General features: G+C 53.7%; 1 protein-coding gene across 8 annotated transcripts in view; it reads left to right on the forward strand.

The window, feature by feature from the left end:
• Positions 1-17,574, forward strand: part of WDR59 (WD repeat domain 59) — a 102,169-nt gene that overhangs the window by 49,888 nt on the left and 34,707 nt on the right. For all 8 annotated transcript variants that reach the window (XR_005588890.1, XR_005588891.1, XM_039503154.1 and 5 more), the window contains 5 exons: positions 941-1,020; positions 3,052-3,184; positions 13,397-13,521; positions 15,029-15,193; positions 16,484-16,579. Coding sequence is in view for 6 of the 8 variants with exons in the window: in XM_039503154.1 (XP_039359088.1) it covers positions 941-1,020; positions 3,052-3,184; positions 13,397-13,521; positions 15,029-15,193; positions 16,484-16,579 (599 nt within the window). In the remaining 2 variants the exon portion in view is untranslated. The remainder of the gene's footprint in view (positions 1-940; positions 1,021-3,051; positions 3,185-13,396; positions 13,522-15,028; positions 15,194-16,483; positions 16,580-17,574) is intronic.

The following is a 17,574-nucleotide window of genomic DNA, read 5'->3' on the forward strand; positions in this document are numbered from 1 at the left end:
ATACCGTCGAATTAACCCTAATTTGAAATGGCAATACCGATTTCAGCGCTTCTCCCCTCGTCGGGGGGAGGAGTACAGATATCGATATTAAGAGCCCTTTATATCGAAGTAAAGGGCTTCGTTGTGTGGACAGGTGCAGGGTTAATTTGGTTTAACGTTGCTAAATTCGAGAGAAATTCATAGTGTAGACCAGGCCTCATCAGTTTAATTACATTGGTAAATTTACAGGCACAAGCTAAACCAGCACAAGCCAGTTTTAAACCTATTGAAGTGCATCTACACACAAAGTTACACCGGTTTAACTAAACTGTTTTAAAACTAGTTTAAGTGAAATCCGTGCTGCGTAGGGCAGTCCCTCGTATGTTTGTGTCAGCCAATTGAGAGCTGGGACCTCTGTAGCATTACAGCCTCAGGGCCTCCAGAGATTCCCAAAATCCTTGGGGGGAGTGGCGGGGAGCCAGGATTTGATATTCCAAATGTAGAAAAACTGTTGTGCTCTCTGCATCATAAAGGAGATGTTACAGGTGAAAACCGCTTTTTTTTTTTCCTGCTTTGCAATTCACTTTTATGTTGTTACTGGCATTTTCAGCTACACAGCAGTGTGACACATTAAAAATAAGTGCCTCCTCGTAGATCTGATTCATTTCCCATGTGAAAACTTTCACTGCAAAATGTATTTTTACCTGCATTGCAGTTTTCTCCTCTGTAACTCCAGCAGCATTCTTATCCCCATTTTACAGATGGGGAAACTGAGGCACAGTGATTTGACTTGCCATGTGATCTTGGACAATATCAAAGGCAGGAACAGAACCCAGGAGTTCTGACTCCCACTCCAGCGTCCTATCTACTGGACCTAGCTACTTGGTTCAGTCCACTTATATCATAAACAGAGTTAAGTCTGTTTTCTGTTACTGCTAGAAATTATTTTATCTTCTTTTAGGCTCCAAGGACTACCAGCTGGTCACGTGGTCTCGTGACCAGACTCTGCGGATGTGGCGGGTTGATTCCCAACTGCAGAGGGTATGCAAAGTGCTTTTGGCATTGGACTGGGGACAGCATTGTGAAGTGCTAAATTTATCATTGTTTACTTATATGAAGTGCAACTGACGGACCAAGCTCAGGCACAAGGGGGAAGGGATAGCTCAGTGGTGTGAGCATTGGCCTGCTTAACCCAGGGTTGTAAGTTCAGTCCTTGAGGAGGCCACTTAGGGATCTCGGGCAAAAAAAATTGGTCCTGCTAGTGAAGGCAGGGGGCTGGACTCAATGACCTTTCAAGGTCCCTTCCAGTTCTAGGAGATTGGCATATCTCCAATTATTACCTTTATTACAAGGTCTCTAGGTGCCATCCAGCCTTCTCACTCACAGCTCAGCTCAGCCCCCACAGGGTGTGTCTACACTGCACCCTTCTTTCAGCAGCATGGCGTGTACACACATAGTCCCCCAGCACAGGTATAGATAGCAGAGTAGACAGTGAGGTACAGCTTAGACCAGTACAGACATACCGGGCTGAGTACATACCGCACATGGTTCTCTACTCATCGTCTGCACTGCTATTTATACCCATGCTAGGAGGCCTACACATGTCTGAATGCTGCATGCCTCCCCCATGGCTCTTCCCCACTGTGGGGAAAGATGCTGGCACAGGAGAAAGGCTCTGATAGCTCCCCTGTGCTGGAGCTCTTTCCCTCCTTCAGGGAAAGACTCTAGCAGCGGGGAAACCTTTCCCCACTGCTGGAGCCTTTCACTCACGTGTGGAGCTGTACACCAGTGTGGATGCGGTGTGCTTTCTCACTGCAGCGTATGGCTATCCGTATGCTACACGCCGCCAGGGTGTGTAGTGTAGATGGAGCCTAACTCTGACCTGTAATGTACAGCAGGCTGCACTGTGCTCCAGACAAATGTTTGCTAGCCAGGAGGTTTCCCACTGGACATACAGAATCACGAAGGCTTCACAGGAACAGCAAGACTCAGTCTTGCTGTAACAGCAGGTGCACTGTGAAGTGGTGGTGTCCAGTATCAGTGGGAAGGGTTACCAACTACCTCAAGCTAACTGCAGAATCTAAAACTCTCCAGCAGGCATTGCCTCTGCAGACCCCCGCACACCTGGGCACAGGTGGCTCAGTGCTGCAGGAACCCAACCCTCCGAGGGAGTCAAGGCTGAGACTATGTGCACCTTCTTCTGGCTTGGATACTAGGTGCAAAGCTCTGACGAGGACGTTGGTCCCAGCTGGCCTCTCTTGCTTTCCGACTTGCGAGGCTAGCGGCTCTTCGACCCATCACCTCCAGCCAGATCACACTGTGTCCCGTCACTCGTTAGCAGGCAGTTTTGCATGATTTCTATTAGTTTTCTCCTATGTCCAAACCTGTTGTTTGTATCCCAGGGAGATGCCCATGAGTAAGTCTGGTAGTTTGCCATGGCAACACTGTGTCCTTCCCCACATCTGTCTGTTCACCCTCTCCTGTGTCTTGTAAATCCAGGCTGAGAGTTCTCTGGGCCTGTTGGCTATTTGTCTGGGCGTTGCCCAGCCCAGTTGGGTTGTGGCCTTTAATTTGGGGCTGCTAGTCCTGACCATAGTGTAAATAACAATGGCAAAAATGCAGAAGTCCTAGTACTGGCTTTAAAAAGCAAAGCAAGTCATGGCACATGATATTCTAGCTCGTACTGATCAGTCTGTCATGGGATGGCATTAGAAAAGTCAAATCTCCTTTATTTTAGAATAAAACTTGGCTAACCACTCGTTAATCTATCCCCCTACTTGCTTCATGGGCATGCACACACAGCCACGTTTGCAAGTGACGGGGGGAGATGTGGTTGAGCAGGCTGGGTGACAAAGGCCAGGCCTCTTCTCTGATGAAAAGCCATGTCTTTCATCACAGGGCGCCGGCAGGAAAACAGTGCCAGGGTCTTTGAGATGTGGCTGTTGTGCACACGCCCACCTGGCTAATTTAAGCTCCCTGGAGAGATGAGCTGCTGTATCGTTCCTCATGTATTTTGGGCTGCCTTTGTTTGATCCCTGTGACGCAGCACGTGGGTGTGCTTGTTCTTTTCAGCTGTGCGCTAATGATATCTTGGACGGGGTTGACGAACTCATTGATGGGATTGCCCTCCTGCCTGAGCCGGATAAGCCCCTCCACACCCAGGACTCTGAACCCCAGCATAGCGCTGGGCATGCAGACGAGGAAGGTGAGAGAAGTTCTTTTGCTATTTGAAACGGAAACCTTTTGGAGGTCATCTCTAAGCCGGTGGTCATGGTCTGACTAAGAGACAGACGCATGCCTGCTTAACCATCCTTGTGGGAGGGTGGCTGCCACAACCCTGGCAAGAAGGGGTCGTCCACCCGTGAAAGGAAAAAATACCCCCAAAAGCAAACTCGTTCCTTGTCTCTATTGTTAGTAGCATTGGTATTGGTGGTATTGCCTCGGGGTCTTGGGCATGAATCATGGCCCCATCATGCCAGGCCCTGGGCAAAGGCAGACCTAGAAAGGTGGTTCCTGCCCCATGGAGCCTACAATTGAAGTGTAAGACCAGAACCAGCAGGTGGATGCAGACAGATGTGGAGTCCAAGGAAGTTGGTCAGCATGATGGGCCGTGGCTCGGCACACAGGCTGGCTAGCCATTGGTATGCTATCCAAGGGGCATTCTAAGAAGGTATCTGAAGGAGGTGAATGAGGTGGCTTGTGGATGTTTGCTGGGAGTGTCTCCCATTCCCACGGGGCAGCCCGAGAGCCCAATGGCATTTTTCTGCATATGGAACAAATGAGCAGCTGAGGCAGGCGTCAATGTCTCAGCAGCACATAAGTGGTGGAGCTAGGATGGGTTTAGACCATGACAAGCCGTGCAAGTGAAGACAAGGAATTGGTGTTTTCAGCAGAGAAGGGGCAGCCAGTGGAAGGACACTAAAGGAGGGGGTGATGTGACCAAAGTGACAGGCTAGGGAAAAGACCTGCGCAGCAGTGTTTTGAAGGATATAAGTGAGGGCAGGATAGGGTTTGCCAAGGCCAGAGTGGAGGAGGTTGCAGCAGTTGAGATTAGGGGCAACACGGGCCTGGGTGAGAGATGTAGCTCCTTTTTGGACTCCCCTCCTCCTAGGCAGGCAGTCTAGAAGCCCCAGCAATGGGTATTAAATAACCGGTTCTGTTTCCTTGCAGGTAGGGAAAATGACAGGGTCCCAAAGCAGCAGGCCTGATTCTCCTTTTTGGCAAAGACCAAAACCCTTCTGGGAAACCTAGCAAAAGGGCAAATACAAATGCCTGTCCCCATGTCTCACCTCAGCCAGCTAACCTATGCAAAATGTATTAGCAGGAGTATTGTAAGTAAGACACGAGAAGTAATTTGTCCGCTCTACTCCACGCTGATTAGGCCTCAGCTGGAGTATTGTGTCCAGTTCTGGGCTCCACATTTCAGGAAAGACATGAACAAATTGGAGAGACTCCAGAGAAGAGCAACAAAAATGATTAAAAGTCTAGAAAACATGACCTATGAGGGAAGATTGAAAAAAATTGGGTTTGTTTAGTCTGGAGAAGAGAAGACTGAAGGGGGACATAACAACAGTTTTCAAGTACATAGAAGATTGTTACAAGGAGGAGGGAGAAAAATTGTTCTTCTTAACCTGTGAGGATAGGACAAGAAGCAATGGGCTTAAATTTAAGCAAGGGCGGTTTAGGCTGGACATTAAGCACTGGAATAAATTGCCTAGGGAGGTTGTGGAATCTCCATCACTGGAGATTTTTAAGAGCAGATTGGATAAACACCTGTCAGGGATGGTCTAGATAATACTTAGTCTTGCCTTGAGTGCAGGGACTGGACTAGATGACCTCTCGAGGTCCCTTCCAGTTCTACGATTCTATGAAATACAGCACCTCTTGTCCTAGTCTAGAGCACCCTTAATGAGCCATGGCCATGGCTCTCTCCTCCTGACCTGGCAGCTCATGTGCTTTTATGTGCTCTCCTGTCTCTCCCACAACTAAGAGTTAACCCAGCTGGGCGTGGGGTATGTTCACCCTGTCAAAATTGCTGCATCAATTTCCATTTGATTTGAGTTTGTAAGCTTTCCTTTGCAGCCATGAGGGCTGGGTTTTTTTTGTTTTAAGCAGAGAGTAGATTCTGCAATAAATGCTGTGGCCACAGGATCAAAAAACATACGAGTCCTCGCTGTTCTGTTTGGCCCTTCCCAGCCTAAAACTGTTGTGAAGCATTGATGTGTGCAGTTAAACACTTGCTGCTGTTCACCCTGACACAGCTGCATTTCAGCAGTAGATGAAGCAATCCATACGTTAACATTTGTACAGTGTTTTGGATGCTTGAGGAGAACAATGCTCTGTAAATAAGACCCAAGCCCTCCTCCCTCAATATAAAACAATGTCCACAGTCTGTTTGACAATTCGAGATCCTTAGGAATCCAGATGACTATGCAGGCTCTTGAGGATTAGACACTAGTCCAATGGGGAGGTGGAAGAGGAGTCATCTCCCCTCCCAAACTTCCCACGCCAGGGAACCGCAGTGGTCATTTGTTAGAGGATTAGAGGCGTGTCTTCTGTTCAGGAAATGATCACCTTCCTTGAGAGCCACTGGCCTTTGCTGAATCCATTTCTCAGGCCTCTATTGCAAGGCATCTAAGCACTATAATAGACTCATAGACTTTAAGGTCAGAAGGGACCATTATGATCATCTAGTCTGTGGCCTGCATTGTGCAGGAGGTCACAATCTCACCCATCCACTTCTCTAACAAACCCCTAGCCTATGTCTGAGTTATTGAAGTCCCCAAATTCCGGTTTGAAGACCTCAAGCTGCAGAGAATCCTCCAGCAAGTGACCCGTGCCCCATGCTGCAGAGGAAGGCGAAAAACCTCCAGGGCCTCTGCCAATCTGCCCTGGAGGAAAATTCCTTCCCGACCCCAAATATGGTGATCAGTTAAACCCTGAGCATGTGGGCAATACTAATTAACAGCTAAGAGACCCACCCAGCCAAATACAACAGCCAAAAATATCTGGTCCAGAGGCTAATGCAAGAATTCTCATGGAAACCTCCCACAAAAGGAGCAGTTCCCAGCATGGGAAATGAAAGGGGGAATAGATTGAAAAAAATACCAGGGACAAGAATAGGCCAGCAGAATTAACTAGGACTTGCCTCATGCCCTAAAAATAGCCTCCGGCGGAGACCTTGTGAAGGTCATTCCACAATCAAGGGCTGGCCATCATGTGGTACCTACCCTTGACGCGGTGCTGACTAAGTGTGCAGTCGACCCAACCCAGACAACCATAATGGTCAGGAAAGGCCATGGGAAGAGGTACACTAATATATGGCCAAAGCCTCTGAAACTCTCACCGAGTTTTGCCTTGCCCATGATTCCTGGTTTCCCATTGTGTCACCTCAGTCATTTAAATGTCTTCTGGCCTTGCAAGGCTATTACTGGCCTTCAGGAAGAGCTACCTAGAGTGCTTACGGGCGTATAGCCCGCCCACCCTGCTGAGAGAACGAGTGAGGTGTAAGAGGCCATCTCCTTTCTAATGGACAGAGCCTGCTCTCTGTGGCTGCCTGCTGTGGGGATTGGCTGTCTCAGAATGGTGGCCAAGCTAGTGCCATCCTTGGAGAGGCAGGAGGCCCCAGCTCAGGAGAAGGGAATCTTCCTCCTATTTGCATGCTTTAGCTGTCAGACAGGCCACGTGAGCAGTAGAGCTGGCTGCTAGAAGTATGTGTTTAGACGTGCACACTTTACAGTGTGTCCTAAAGCCATCAGACTTGGTCTCTCTTGGAGCTGGTGCAGAGGTGAATACCAAAGCGCAAAGCCCTTGCTAGGAGCCAGGAGCTACAGTTCTGCTGCCCTCTGCTCTAGTAATATCGTGTGGGAGGGTCTCTCTTGAGTAGGCAGGGCCCAAGGAAGTTAGGCCTTTGTAGATTAAAAAAAAACAAGCCTTAAACTCCACCTGGAAAGCAGCGGGCAGCTGGCCATGTTTTGCAAAGGATGGGCTCTCCAGGGCCCCATCCAGCCTGCGGTTCTTCCCACTGGCTTCAGAGAGTGTTGTCCATCTGGCTCAGGGGCTGGGCCCAGCTCCCAGACAGCTGAGTGGTACCCATGGTCACATGCTCTTTGATGGGTGTTGTGTGCCTGTTGCCATGGGCACCTTGTGCACCAGGAGATTGGCGGGTCCCCTGAAGCTTCCCTTCTTCTTCGAGTGATTGCTTATATCCATTCCAGTTAGGTGTGTGCGCGCCGCGTGCATGTTCGTCGGAAGACTTTTACCCTAGCAACACTTGGTGGGTCGGCTGGGCGCCCCCTGGAGTGGCGCCACTATGGCACCGGATATATACCCCAGCCGACCCAGCCACCCCTCAGTTCCTTCTTACCACCCGTGTCGGTCGTTGGAACAGTGGAGCACGGCTTAGCTGACCTCCACTTCTCTAGCTTACTCGTAGTTTCTCATTCGTTATTGTGTATATAGTTATAATTCTTTTTTATAGTTATATATATATATATATATATATATATATATATATATATATAAATAGTTATATATATTTGTTTAATAGTATAGTTAGTGTAGTAATAGTTAGAGGGGTTCGGGGATTAGTCCCTTCCCCGCACCCGGTGCCGGAGCCCATGCCCGGCTCACTGGGTTTCAAACCGTGCTCGGCCTGCCACAGGCCGATGCCGACAGGAGATCCGCACGACTCCTGTTTGAAGTGCCTCGGGGAATCGCACTTAACAGCTAAGTGCCCCATTTGCAGAGCTTTCAAGCCACGAACAAAAAAGGAGTGGGACATAAGGCTTAAACAGCTCCTCATGGAGGCAGCTCTCACCCCTCCATCTTCGGCACCAAGCGCTGGTCAGTCGGAGACCAGAAGCACCTCCTCGGCACCAGACCGTACCGGTACGCCCAAGGCCTCTCGGCACCGGACGTCGCCATCACCGAAGTTGGCCCCACGGCGCTCCATCTCCCCGAGGGTGAGGAAAGCTAAGACTCCTGCCGCCTCGGCACCGCCTGCACCGCGGCCAGTGAGTGCGCCTAAGTTGGATCGCCCGGCGCCGACACCCGCTGCGGCACTGACTAAGTCGGCATCATTGATTCCGGTCCCACAAGGGCCGTCGAGTCCGGCGCCTGTTACCTCCCCAGCGTGTGCCGCGGTAGAGCTCACCATGCCGTCCACTCCGGAGGCGTTCTCAGCAGCGAGAGACCTGATCGCCTTGACAGACTCGGCACTGCCTATACCCCTGGCACCGCCGGTGAGGGTCATTCAATCCATAGGCAAACCGACCTCAATTAGATCACCCTCTGTCGGCGCAGCGGACCGGCACCGCTCACGATCATGGTCCCCCCCAGATGCTCCAGGTCCAGACGGCGTTCCCGCTCTCAATGCCGCTCGCAGTCCCAGCACCGTTCCGCTACACGGTACCGGTCAGACTCGCGGCACCGGTCGGTATCCCGCTACTCACGGCACTGCTCCAGATCTTGGCACTGCTCCCGGCACCGTGCCTCCCGAAGCCACTCACGACGCTGGGATTCGAGATCTCGGTCAACCTCCCAGCGCCGTTCCGGTCGCAGGTCCCGATCTCGCTCTCGGTACCGAGATGCTTCATGACACCGGTCCCCGGTACGTAGGGGAGCCAGGTCCATCGGGACTTCTGGCCAAGGCTTCTCTGCTCCTCCATGGCCATTCAGACATACGTCGGTGTCGTCCCACGCGGACAGCTACTATGCCTAAGACCGCGATTCGGATGTGCCCGCCGGAGTTTTCCAAGAAGCCCGGCCTCAAGACCACGGACCTCAACAGTGGTCCTTTTGGACACCTTGGGTGTACGACCAGGCCCAAGGCGCTCCGTTAGCTCCGGCCCGCTCTGCTTCGTCAGAACACTGAGCACCAGAGGCCACAGTTAGCCGCCCCCCTCCAACCGGGATGGAAGATCCGCTGGTCCACCCACCGGGTTCCCCGGTACCGCTGGAGCAGGAACCAGCGCAAGAGCAAGAGGTCATACAGGACCCGCTCGTCCCCGGCGTTTCATCTTCTTCCTCTCCTGATGAGGCAGTGGCAGGGACCTCCTCCTCGGGGACACCACCAATAGACCTAAGGGCCCATCAGGACCTCCTCAGGAGGATTGTGCTCAATATGAACCTCCAGGTAGAGGAGGTCCCGGAGGTCGAAGACCCAGTGGTCAGCATCCTGTCTGCGGATACCCCCACTAGAGTGGTTTTGCCCTTCATCAGGACCATCCAAGCCAATGCCGACACCTTATGGCAGTCCCCAGCCTCCATCCCCCCTACAGCAAAGGGGTCGAGAGTAAATACATGGTACCCTCCTCGGGGGTACGAATATCTGTATGTCCTCCCTCCTCCTTAGTTGTCCAATCAGTCAACGAGAGGGAGCACCATGGCCAACAAGCGCCAGCCCCAAAGTCCAAGGAGGCTAGGCGAATGGACCTACTCGGCCGCAAGGTGTACTCGGCAGGCGCCCTACAGCTCCGGGTAGCAAATCAGCAGGCTCTACTGAGCCGATATAGTTACAACACCTGGGCAGAGGTGGGTAGATTCACAGAACTACTCCCCCCGGACTCCCGCCAGGAATTCGCTGCTTTCCTAGAGGAAGGGAGGAAGGTAGCCAGAACCTCCCTCCAGGCCACTCTAGATGCGGCCGACTCGGCAGCCAGAACTCTGGCCTCCGGGATCACCATGAGACGTATCTCCTGGCTGCAGGTCTCCGACCTCCCGCCAGAGTTACAATATACCATCCAAGACTTACCCTTTGATGGTAAAGGTCTGTTCTCGGAAAAGACTGACCCCAGGCTACAAAGCTTAAAAGACAATTGGGTCATCATGCGTTCCTTGGGCATGCATACACCTGTGACCCAGGGCAGACCTTTCCGTCCCCAAATTTACCGCCCGTACTTTGTGCCCAGACACAGGCAAGACTTTAGCAGACAGCGCAGGTGAGGTGGGTGTAGACGTCAATCAGGGCCCCAAGCGGGCCAAAACCACGGTCCCCCCCAAACCACCAGCGGGACCAAAGTCTGCCTTTTGAAGGTACGCCCGAGGACGGCATACCAGTTTCCGGACAGGATTCTTTTCCTCCCTTCTCCAACCGCCTCTCCTATTTCCTCCCGGCGTGATCCCAATTGACCTCAGACATCTGGGTCCTACGCATGGTGAAACAAGGATACCACCTCCAATTTGTTTCAACCCCGCCTTCCCACCCTCCATCCCAGTCCCTCTTCAGGGACCCCTCTCACGAGCAATTCCTCTTGCAAGAGGTGCAGACACTCCTCACCATCGGAGCGATACAGGAGGTACCAAAAGAAGAAAGGGGCAAAGGTTTTTACTCGCGTTACTTTCTGATCCCCAAGTCGAAGGGAGGCCTCAGGCCTATCCTAGACCTGTGAGGCCTCAACAAGTTCATGATAAAGTTGAAGTTCCGCATGGTCTCCCTGGGGACCATTATCCTGTCCTTGGATCCTGGAGACTGGTATGCTGCCCTCGATATGAAGGACACGTACTTTCACATCATCATTTTTCCTCTGCACAGGAGGTACCTTCGCTTTGTGGCCAACCATCAACATTTCCAATTTACGATCCTTCCCTTTGGCCTCTCCACAGCCCCAAGGGTGTTCACAAAGTGTATGGCTGTAGTCGCCGCACACCTCCGCTGACGGGAGATACACGTCTTCCCGTATCTGGACGACTGGCTCATCAGAGGGACCTCCCAGGCGCAAGTCATGCAGCACATAGGCATCGTCAGGGACCTATTTACATGTTTAAGCCTGATGCTCAATACGGAGAAATCCACACTGGTCCCCACACAACGGCTAGACTTCATAGGAGCTACCCTGGACTCCACTCTAGCCAAGGCCTACCTGCCTCAGCCGCGATTCCAGGCAATGGCAGCAATCATCCGAGGTTTGCAGAACTTCCCCACGACCTCGGCTCGCACTTGTCTCGGTCTCCTAGGACACATGGCTGCCTGCACTTATGTAACCAAATATGCCAGGTTCCGCCTTCGCCCCCTCCAAACGTGGCTCAATTTGGTGTATCGTCCGGGCAGGGACCCAATGGACTCAATAGTCACCATTCCACCGAGCACCCTATGCTCCCTCGACTGGTGGCTAACCCCCTCCCTGGTATGTGCAGGGTTACCGTTCCATCCTCCACAACCCTCACTATCCCTGACAACAGACGCGTCATCTCTCGGATGGGGGGACTCACCTCGGACACCTTCGCACCCCGGGCCTTTGGTCATTGCAGGAACTGGCGCTTCACATAAATGTCCGAGAGCTGAGAGTGATCCGCCTGGCGTGCCAGGCATTCCAGAAGCATTTGCACGGCCGTTGTGTCTCAGTGTTTACAGACAACACAACGGCCATGTATTATATAAACAAGCAGGGAGGGACTCGATCTTCCCCCCCCCTCTGTCAGGAGACCATCCGACTCTGGGACTTCTGCATAGTCCACTCGATGGACCTGGTAGCGTCCTTTCTCCCAGGGGTTCGGAACACTCTGGCAGATCAGCTGAGCAGATCCTTCCTGTGTCACGAATGGTCGATAAGACCAGACATTATTCATTCCATCTTCCAGAAGTGAGGCTTTCCCCACATAGACCTATTCGCATCTCGCGCGAACAGGAAATGCCAGGTGTTCTGCTCCTTCCAGGGTCTTTCACCAGGATCGATCTCGGACGCGTTCCTCATGTCGTGGAAGCACCGACTGCTCTATGCCTTCCCACCGTTCCCGCTGGTTCACAAGGTCCTGTTAAAACTCTGCCAGGACAGAGCGCATCTAATCATGATCACGCCAGCGTGGGCCAGACAGCACTGGTACACCACACTGCTCAACCTCTCCATAGCCAGCCCAATTACCCTGCCACTCCACCCAGACCTTATAACCCAGGATCACAGCAATCTCCACCACTCGGACCTGCAGGCCCTCCACTTCACGGCGTGGCTCCTGCGTGGCTAAACAAATCAGAGCTCCGCTGCTCCGCTCCGGTACAGCATATACTCCTGAGTAGCAGGAAACCTTCCACTCGGTCCACATATCTGGCCAAGTGGAAGCGCTTCTCCTGCTGGTGTGAGACGTGAATGCTACTCCCTCGGAGGTCTCGATCCCTACTATCTTGGACTACCTCTGGTCCCTCAAGCAGCAGGGCCTGGCGATATCTTCTTTGCGGGTGCACTTGGCGGCCATCTCCACATTCCATCCAGGAGAGCGTGGCCACTCCGTGTTTTCCCACCCCTTAGTTACTTGATTTCTCAAGGGCCTGGAGCGCCTCTACCCCCAGGTATGCCGCCCTACCCCTACCTGGGACCTCAACCTAGTCCTAAACGGGCTTATGATTCCGCCATTCGAGCCGTTGACAACTTGCTCACTGCTATACCTGTCCTGGAAGACAGTTTTCCTAGTAGCCATTACATCGGCCAGACGGGTCTCCAAACTTCGAGCGCTTACGGTAGACCCACCGTATACTGTCTTTCACAAGGACAAGGTACAGTTGCGACCACATCCGACGTTCCTCCCTAAGGTGGTGTCGGCCTTTCATACTAATCAGGACATCTTCCTTCCAGTCTTCTTCCCGAAGCATCATTCATCCCCACGGGAGCAGCAGCTACACTCCTTAGATGTCTGTAGGGTGCTCGCTTTTTATATTGATCGGACAAAGCCCTTCCAAAAATCCCCCCAACTCTTCGTTGAAGTGGCCGACCGGATGAAAGGCCTGCCCATCTCCTCACAGAGGATCTCCTCTTGGGTAACGGCATGCATACGCATGTGCTATGCCTTGGCTCATGTTCCCTTGGGCCATCTCACCGCCCATTCTACCAGAGCTCAGGCTTCATCAGCTGCCTTCCTGGCCCATGTACCAATCCAGGAAATATGTCACGCAGCTACCTGGTCATCGGTCCACACCTTTGCTTCGCACTATGCTCTGGTCCAACAATCTAGAGATGATGCAGCCTTTGGCTCGGCGGTTCTGCACTCTGCCACATCTCACTCCGACCCCACCGCCTAGGTAAGGCTTGGGAATCACCTAACTGGAATGGATATGAGCAATCACTCGAAGAAGAAAAGACGGTTACTCACCTTTGTAACTGTTGTTCTTCGAGATGTGTTGCTCATATCCATTCCAAACCCACCCTCCTTCCCCACTGTTAGAGTAGCCGGCAAGAAGGAACTGAGGGGTGGCTGGGTCGGCTGGGGTATATATCCGGTGCCATAGTGGCGCCACTCCAGGGGGCGCCCAGCCGACCCACCGAGTGTTGCTAGGGTAAAAGTCTTCCGACGAACGTGCACGTGGCGTGCGCACACCTAACTGGAATGGATATAAGCAACACATCTCGAAGAACAACAGTTACAAAGGTGAGTAACCGTCTTTTTCACAGCCTGCCTCAGCCTGTTTGTTTTCCGTTTCTCCTGCCAGCTTTAAAGGAAGACTTCCAGAATGACCTCCTGGTGGGAAGAAAATCAGACCAGCTGGGCCTGCCACAGACACTCCAGCAGGAGTTTTCCCTGATCAACGTGCAGATCCGAAACGTCAATGTGGAGGTAGAGGGAAAATATCCTCCTGCTGACAGCAGGGGATGCGGGCAGGACTGGATCGTCCAGTGTCTTGTGCTGTGGACCCTCTCCCAGCACTACGAGGCTGATTGCTTTAAACAACACTTATGTTGGGCTATGGATGCAGGACATTCCCCAGGCCAATGGTAGGATAATCCCAGGTCACGGGTACAGGGGATGGGAGGTGCAGGTATTTCTAGGCCACAGATGCACGGGGTGGGGAGGTATTTCCCAGGCCACAGCTCCAGTCTCGCTGTTGCTGTTAAGTGGCAGACTGGGGAAATCTCTGCCTGGAAGGAAGTCGCTGTAAGAAGTTCCCCAGTGCTGACGTTCTCTGGTAGGGCGGTGGCTGGATCCCAGGTGGGGTGATTCCGAATGGCTTATTCCCCTGGGGATGGGCAGGGGCTGAAGCCCTGGAAGTGCGCTGGGAGCTCATTCTTTTGCTGGGAGGCAGTGTTGCCCCTCATGATGTTTTGTAAGCGTGAGGCACGAGGACTGGCCTGAGCTCAAGTTTAAAACCTATGATTGGAGGCCCCTAATGAGGAGGAAGGCGGGGAGCCCTGCAGTTCCTTCTGCCCCACCTCTCCCATCCCCCAGTTGGTGGTTCTGGAAGCAGCCAGGGAGAGCTTTGGGGTCCCTTTCTCCTACCTCCCAGGCCAGGTGCACTGAACTGGGTGAGTCCCAGAGCCCAGCATCATTATTACTTGCATTATAGTGGAGCCTGGAGGCTCCAACAGAAATCAGGGCCCCATTGTGCAAGGTGCTGTATGTGTGCATCTAATGAAAGACAGCCCTCATCCCAAAGAGTCTATCATCTTAATAGACAAGACAAAGGGCCGGAGGGGAAACCAAGGCACAGAGTGACTTGCTTCAGGTCTCTCATCAGGTCAGTGGCAGAATCAGGAGTAGAGCCCAGGTGTCCCGAGTCCAACTCAGTGCCCTAGGCATTAGGCCACGCTGCCTCTTAGGGATTGGACTCACCCTTACACAGCAAGCTCCTGTTTGTATATGGTGCCTGCCAGGAGGAGAGACAGCTGTGTGGCTTAGGGGAGAGCTCTGGAGCAGCTGACGTGGTAGGTGGTGGTTACAGGGTTTGTCTGGCAGGTGCTGCTGTTGCCCTCTTGGAGCCAAAGGGCCAGGCTCTCCGGAGGGGGTGCATAGGGTTAACCCACTAAACGAGGAGCTGCCCAGTGATATAGGATGGACCGAGATGGCCATATTAAGAATGGATTCTCCCAATTCCTGCCTGCAGCTTCCACTGCAGAGTGGGCTGTCTCCCTGCAGTCTCAGTGCAAAGCTGGGAAGTGCTGAGCCAATCCCCCATTTGTGTCTGGAGTTTCTGCTATCTCTGTGCTCGCAGCCCCTGTGCACGGTGTGCATTGCAGCCTGGTGGGGCCTCTGCAGAGGGACCAGCCCCTTGTGGCAGATTTCAGCCACTGTATGGCTAAAGGCCCTGGGAGGTCTGCATCAGAAGTGGTTGCTTTTCTGTTCGCAGATGGATGCGGTGAATCGCAGCTGCACGGTGTCTGTGCACTGTGGCAACCAGAGAGTCAAGATGCGGGTGATGTTCCCTGTGCAGTATCCTAATAATGCTGCACCCTCCTTCCAGTTTGCCCCCACTACCACTATCAGCTCCACAATGAAGGCAAAGCTGCTGAAGGTAGGGATGTGTGCGTGCGTGGGGGGGGTGCACTCTGCATCTGGTATGTGGAGCCCAGGTTCAGTGACATGTTCGACGGCTCAAGTCCAGGAAGGGGACACAGGGCTGAATGTGACTTGCAGATCATTGCTCAGGAGCCAGTGTATTTTAGGCCTCCTGAGCTGAGTTTTCTTGACCGTTTTTCACCTGCTGTGTAACTTGCACCAACACAATATACGTGCTGTCGGATTTCATTGCGGTGTGTGTATGGCCCGAGGAAACCAATGGGAGGGCTTCCTAGAACACCTTGGGTGCCCCACGCTCTCAAACAGGTACCCCACACCCTGCTGCTACGATAACAGCCCAGAAAAATGCCCTCAAGCCCAGCTACCCAGAGATCACAGGGCTTTGCTGGGATATTGCTACCGATCCCTTTGGCCGCTGCTTCCTCATTAAGCTCTTCTAAAGCTCCGCGGGGCTCGTTTCTTTATCTGCTGCCCTTTTTAAAATGTAGGGTTGAGCTGAGTTTTCTGGATAATTTTTGTAGGGCCCCTACTAATCCCTCATCTTCTCCCTGCTCCAAGGCTGGCTGCTTATGCAGGATCTGCACTTGGCTTCGAGCTGCTGAAATTCTTTCTCCCCCTGGTGCTGCTGTAAGGAGCAGAGGTCTGCCTCCCATGGGTCACTGTCCTGTCTGGAATCTGGGACAGGAGGAGAAGTAGAAGGAGCCCAGTACCAAGAGGAAGCAGATCTTAAACATGCCAACCTTGGCCTAGATCTCCCAGACCTTTGTGACACAGTGAGGAGGGCCAGGTCCTAGATAAAAGTACCACTTTACATAGGACCTAGAAGAAAAACAGTGATCCAGATGCATCCCTGGTGCAAGTGTATTCGTTGACTTCATTGGGTGTACTCCAGGGATGCTGTTGACCCATGGCAGTGTGCTCTGCTGCCTGTGTTTCTTTTTAATCTTTGTCACCACTGGGCGGTGGGTCAATATCCCCCCTTGCTTTATGGACAGGGAAATAAGCACAGAATAGCTGTGACTTAGCCAAGGCTACACAGCACGTCCGTGGCAGAGCCAGTAACAGACTCCAGTGATCAAATAGCCAGTGCTGTGCCTTAACATGACAGTCCTTTTCAAAGCAGAGTGTGGGTCAGTTTACCTGTATTGAGGGCTCCGGGAGGTGTTCCGGGCCTCCAGACTCATGGTATGGACTCTGGAAGCCCAGCTGCTTTGCAGATGAAGAGCTAGTGGGGAGGTGTGGTCATGGGTAAGATGACCCAAGCTGCATCTTGTGCCTGTTCCAGATTTTGAACGACACTTCCCTGCAGAAAGTGAAGCGGAACCAGAGCTGCCTGGAGCCTTGCCTGCGTCAGCTGGTCTCCTACCTGGAGTCCGTTGTGGTAGGAAGGATTGCACACTTTTCCTGCTTTCCTCCTCTCCCTGCACCTTCTGCCTTTGCAGAGCTCCCAGCCTTGTCAGACACAGTGATGAGCTGCCAAAATCATAACAACCGGTTCCCTCCTCACCCCAGGAGGGATCATGCCCCCCCCCCGGACTCCTGCCCCAACCAACCCCCCGCGTTCCTTGATGCCCCCACACCCCAGGGACCCCTGCCCCATCCACCCCCCTTCCCTGTACCCTGACTGCCCCCCGCCACCCCATCCAACCCCACCGCTCATTACTGATGGCCCCCCAGGACCCCAGTCCCCTCCAACCACCCCATCTCTCTGTCCCCTGACTGCCCCTGGAACCCTTGCCCCTGACTGCCTCCCACCGCCCCATCCAACCCCTGATCCTTTCTGACTGCCCCACCCAGGACCCTTGCCCCTATTCAATCCCCCTGTTCCCTGCCCTCTGACCCCCCACCCCCAAACTCCCCTACCCTCTCTCCAACACCCCCTCCCTGCCCCCTTACCGCGCTGCCTGGACGTGGCTGGCGGCGCTACAGTCTGGCCGCTGCTGGAGTCGGGAGCCCGGGGACGCGGGGCCGGGACAGGAGTCACGCGGCCGGAGCTGGAGGATCTGGCGGGAGCCCGGCGGCCGGAGCCAGGTGGCTGGCCGGGTGGAGCCAGGGAGGGCCGCGGCCAGAGCTGGAGCCGGGCAGCCAGGGCCGCCGCCACGCCCAGACCTGCGCTGCCGGAGCCTGGCCCCGTGGCAAAACAGCAGGGGCGGCTGGAGCCACGGGGCCAGGTGGGGCCGGAGCTGGGGGACCGTGTCCAGAGCCAGGCATCCGGGTAGGTGGGGGCACGGCGGGGCCGGGCGGCCGGGGGGGGCCAGGCGGGGTTGGGGACGCAGGTCCGGGTCCGGGCGGGGCCGCGCAGGGTCGCGGCCCGGAACGCGGGCCGGGCAGGGTCGCAGCTGGGGCCGGGGTGGGGTGCCGGGGCCAGGTGGCCGG

The sequence above is a fragment of the Mauremys reevesii genome, linkage group 16, assembly GCF_016161935.1.
Source record: "Mauremys reevesii isolate NIE-2019 linkage group 16, ASM1616193v1, whole genome shotgun sequence".
NCBI classification, from domain to species: Eukaryota; Metazoa; Chordata; order Testudines; family Geoemydidae; genus Mauremys; species Mauremys reevesii.